Source organism: Penaeus japonicus, unplaced genomic scaffold (genome assembly GCF_977035675.1).
Source record: "Penaeus japonicus unplaced genomic scaffold, GWHDUDI00000001_assembly GWHDUDI00000022, whole genome shotgun sequence".
NCBI lineage: Eukaryota > Metazoa > Arthropoda > Malacostraca > Decapoda > Penaeidae > Penaeus > Penaeus japonicus.
The window spans coordinates 18,539,417-18,541,916 of NW_028234424.1; the positions used below are offsets into that span (position 1 = coordinate 18,539,417).

The 2,500-nt window shown below is 33.4% G+C and overlaps 1 protein-coding gene across 1 annotated transcript in view; it reads right to left on the bottom strand.

The window, feature by feature from the left end:
* LOC122250977 (crustacean hyperglycemic hormones-like) overlaps window positions 1–488 on the bottom strand; it is an 876-nt gene extending 388 nt beyond the window's left edge. Inside the window, exon 1 of the mRNA XM_043012728.2 lies at window positions 199–488. Within this exon, the coding sequence (XP_042868662.2) occupies window positions 199–488 (290 nt within the window). The remainder of the gene's footprint in view (window positions 1–198) is intronic.
* Between the last annotated feature and the right edge of the window lie 2,012 nt (window positions 489–2,500).

Here is a 2,500-nt window from a genome sequence, read left to right on the forward strand (position 1 = left end):
TTCTCAAATATATATCAATTATCCTCATTTCGTAAAACGTTTCCATCATCCCAAACATCCACAACCGCATAAATTAGTTAATGACCCGTTCATGCAACACAAATCTAATAAGGATAACATACCTGAATTCAGATTAGTTAATGACCCATTAATACAACACAAAGCCAATGTGTTTGTCACAGCATAAGGATAGCAAACCTGCATTCAGCCGCCACTTCGACATCGCGGTACAGGTTGTAGCAGTCCTCACACACGTTGTCGAGTCTTCCGATCAGTTCTCGGTCGTAAACGCCCGTGCAAGAACCATAGGATATGGAGCGTTTGTTTACGCTCTCGGCTCCTGCCAGGGATAAAACAGGAGAGAATTCCAGGGAAGGACGAAGGACCGTTGGGATTTTATTCCCGTCTGAAGAGAGGGTGGCAGATGCCGGGATTGCCACCAGCAGGGACGCCATGACACATATCTTAACCAGTGGAACCGCAACCATGTCTTCGGAGTCGATCTAGAACAGGAGGAACGAAAATCGGTGACTTCGAGGCTCTTCTTCTGCACTGAGACAGAGACAAGTGAGCGTCGTGAAATTGTGGAATCAAAGGCTTCCGTGAGATACCTTGTTTTCTCAGTATTTAAGCATGAAATGGAACACTTGATCACCCTCTTGTTAATTCGTCGTGTTTGACTAGCATTGGCTTTGAAGAGTTTCTTTCAGATATATGTTTCTCATTTAAAATTGTATGCAAGTATATGTCCATTTACTTGTGTATGCTTTTCCAATTTTTTTTTCCCTGCGAAACAACTGTTTAGCCTCATGGTCCGAGTATACACTGATGACAAATGAATGTTATATATATGTGTGTATATATATATATATATATATATATATATATATATATATATATATGTATGTATGTATATATAATGTATATATATACACCCACACCTGCACACACATGTACACACACGCACACACACACATATATACATACATACACACTATATATATATATATATATATATATATATATATATATATATATATGCACGTGTGTGTTTATGTATATGTATATATGTATATATATATATATATAAATATATATATATATATATATATATTGATATACATATATTTACACTCATATATACAAATAAACATGCACGCGTGTGTATGTATATATATATATTTATACATATATACCTGTATATAATTAGATTAGATATTTATAGATATATCTTTATATACATATATTTACACACACACACACACACACACACACACCCCTATCTCTAGAGATATATATATGTATATATATATATACATATATATATATATATATGTATTTATATATATGTATATATATATATATGTATATATATATATATATATATATATGTATACATATATATATATATATATATATATATATATATATATATACAAGGTTGTGATCAAAAGTTCATTACTAACATCACAAGGACGTACTTAGAATTATACAGCTCTATTTGCCAGCCTTCACTGAGAGAAGACAAGTGACTGAAGTTATACAGCATTTCATCAAATAATTTAAAACTTGGGAAAAATCTGGTGGTGTGTTGATTATTGATTAATTAAAAAAAAAAAAAAAAAAAAAAATCTTTGGTCACATTGTTATATCTGAACATTGTTACCTCATAAGTAAACAAACATTTTGACCACATACGAGAAAACCAGGAAACGTGAGAGCGGTGTCTAATTTTTTTCAGTTTTTTTGCGAAATGTTCAGTAAACCAGAAAAAAAAAATATTTTACTACTGCACCATTCCTTGAATTTAAAGTGTTTGATTATATTATATATAATCCTCACCATCCCCATCATCATTATCATTGTCATCGTCATTGTCCTCCTCCTCATCATCATCATTAAGATGATAGCCACAAATACACTTAAAATTCAAAGAGAAGGATAAAAATACTATGAAAGTATAGCTAATTAATGGACTCTTTAGTGAATAAACGCTTGTGGCGCCATCTATGTGTAAAACAATAGTAAAACAAGATCACAACAGGAGTGTACATATGCATGCACTCTAACATAATGTATCAGCTAAAGTTATGTGTACATGTGTGTATGTTTGTGTGTGTGGAGAAGGATGTGTGTTTGGGGGTTAGATGTATGTATGGGTGCATATGATCATAATTTTCCTATAGGAACTAAAATTGCAGGTTATATGATGATGTTGATCGGAATAATAGGAATCGCACCCACTTTTACTAGATCATCCTCCTCCTCCTAACCTCCATTTGGGGGGGGGGGGGGGGGGGGGGGGGGGGGGGGGTGACCGATAAAGTATTATTGCATTTAGTATTTAGAAGGATCGAAATGAGGGTAAAAATCTCCTATATTATTTCTTTAATGCTTTGTAAATTTTATGGATCACGTTGGAATCACATACAACGAAACACTTCACCACGGAAATAATTCAATGTAATAATTCAGGATGCAAAGGCAACCGAAGAAAGAA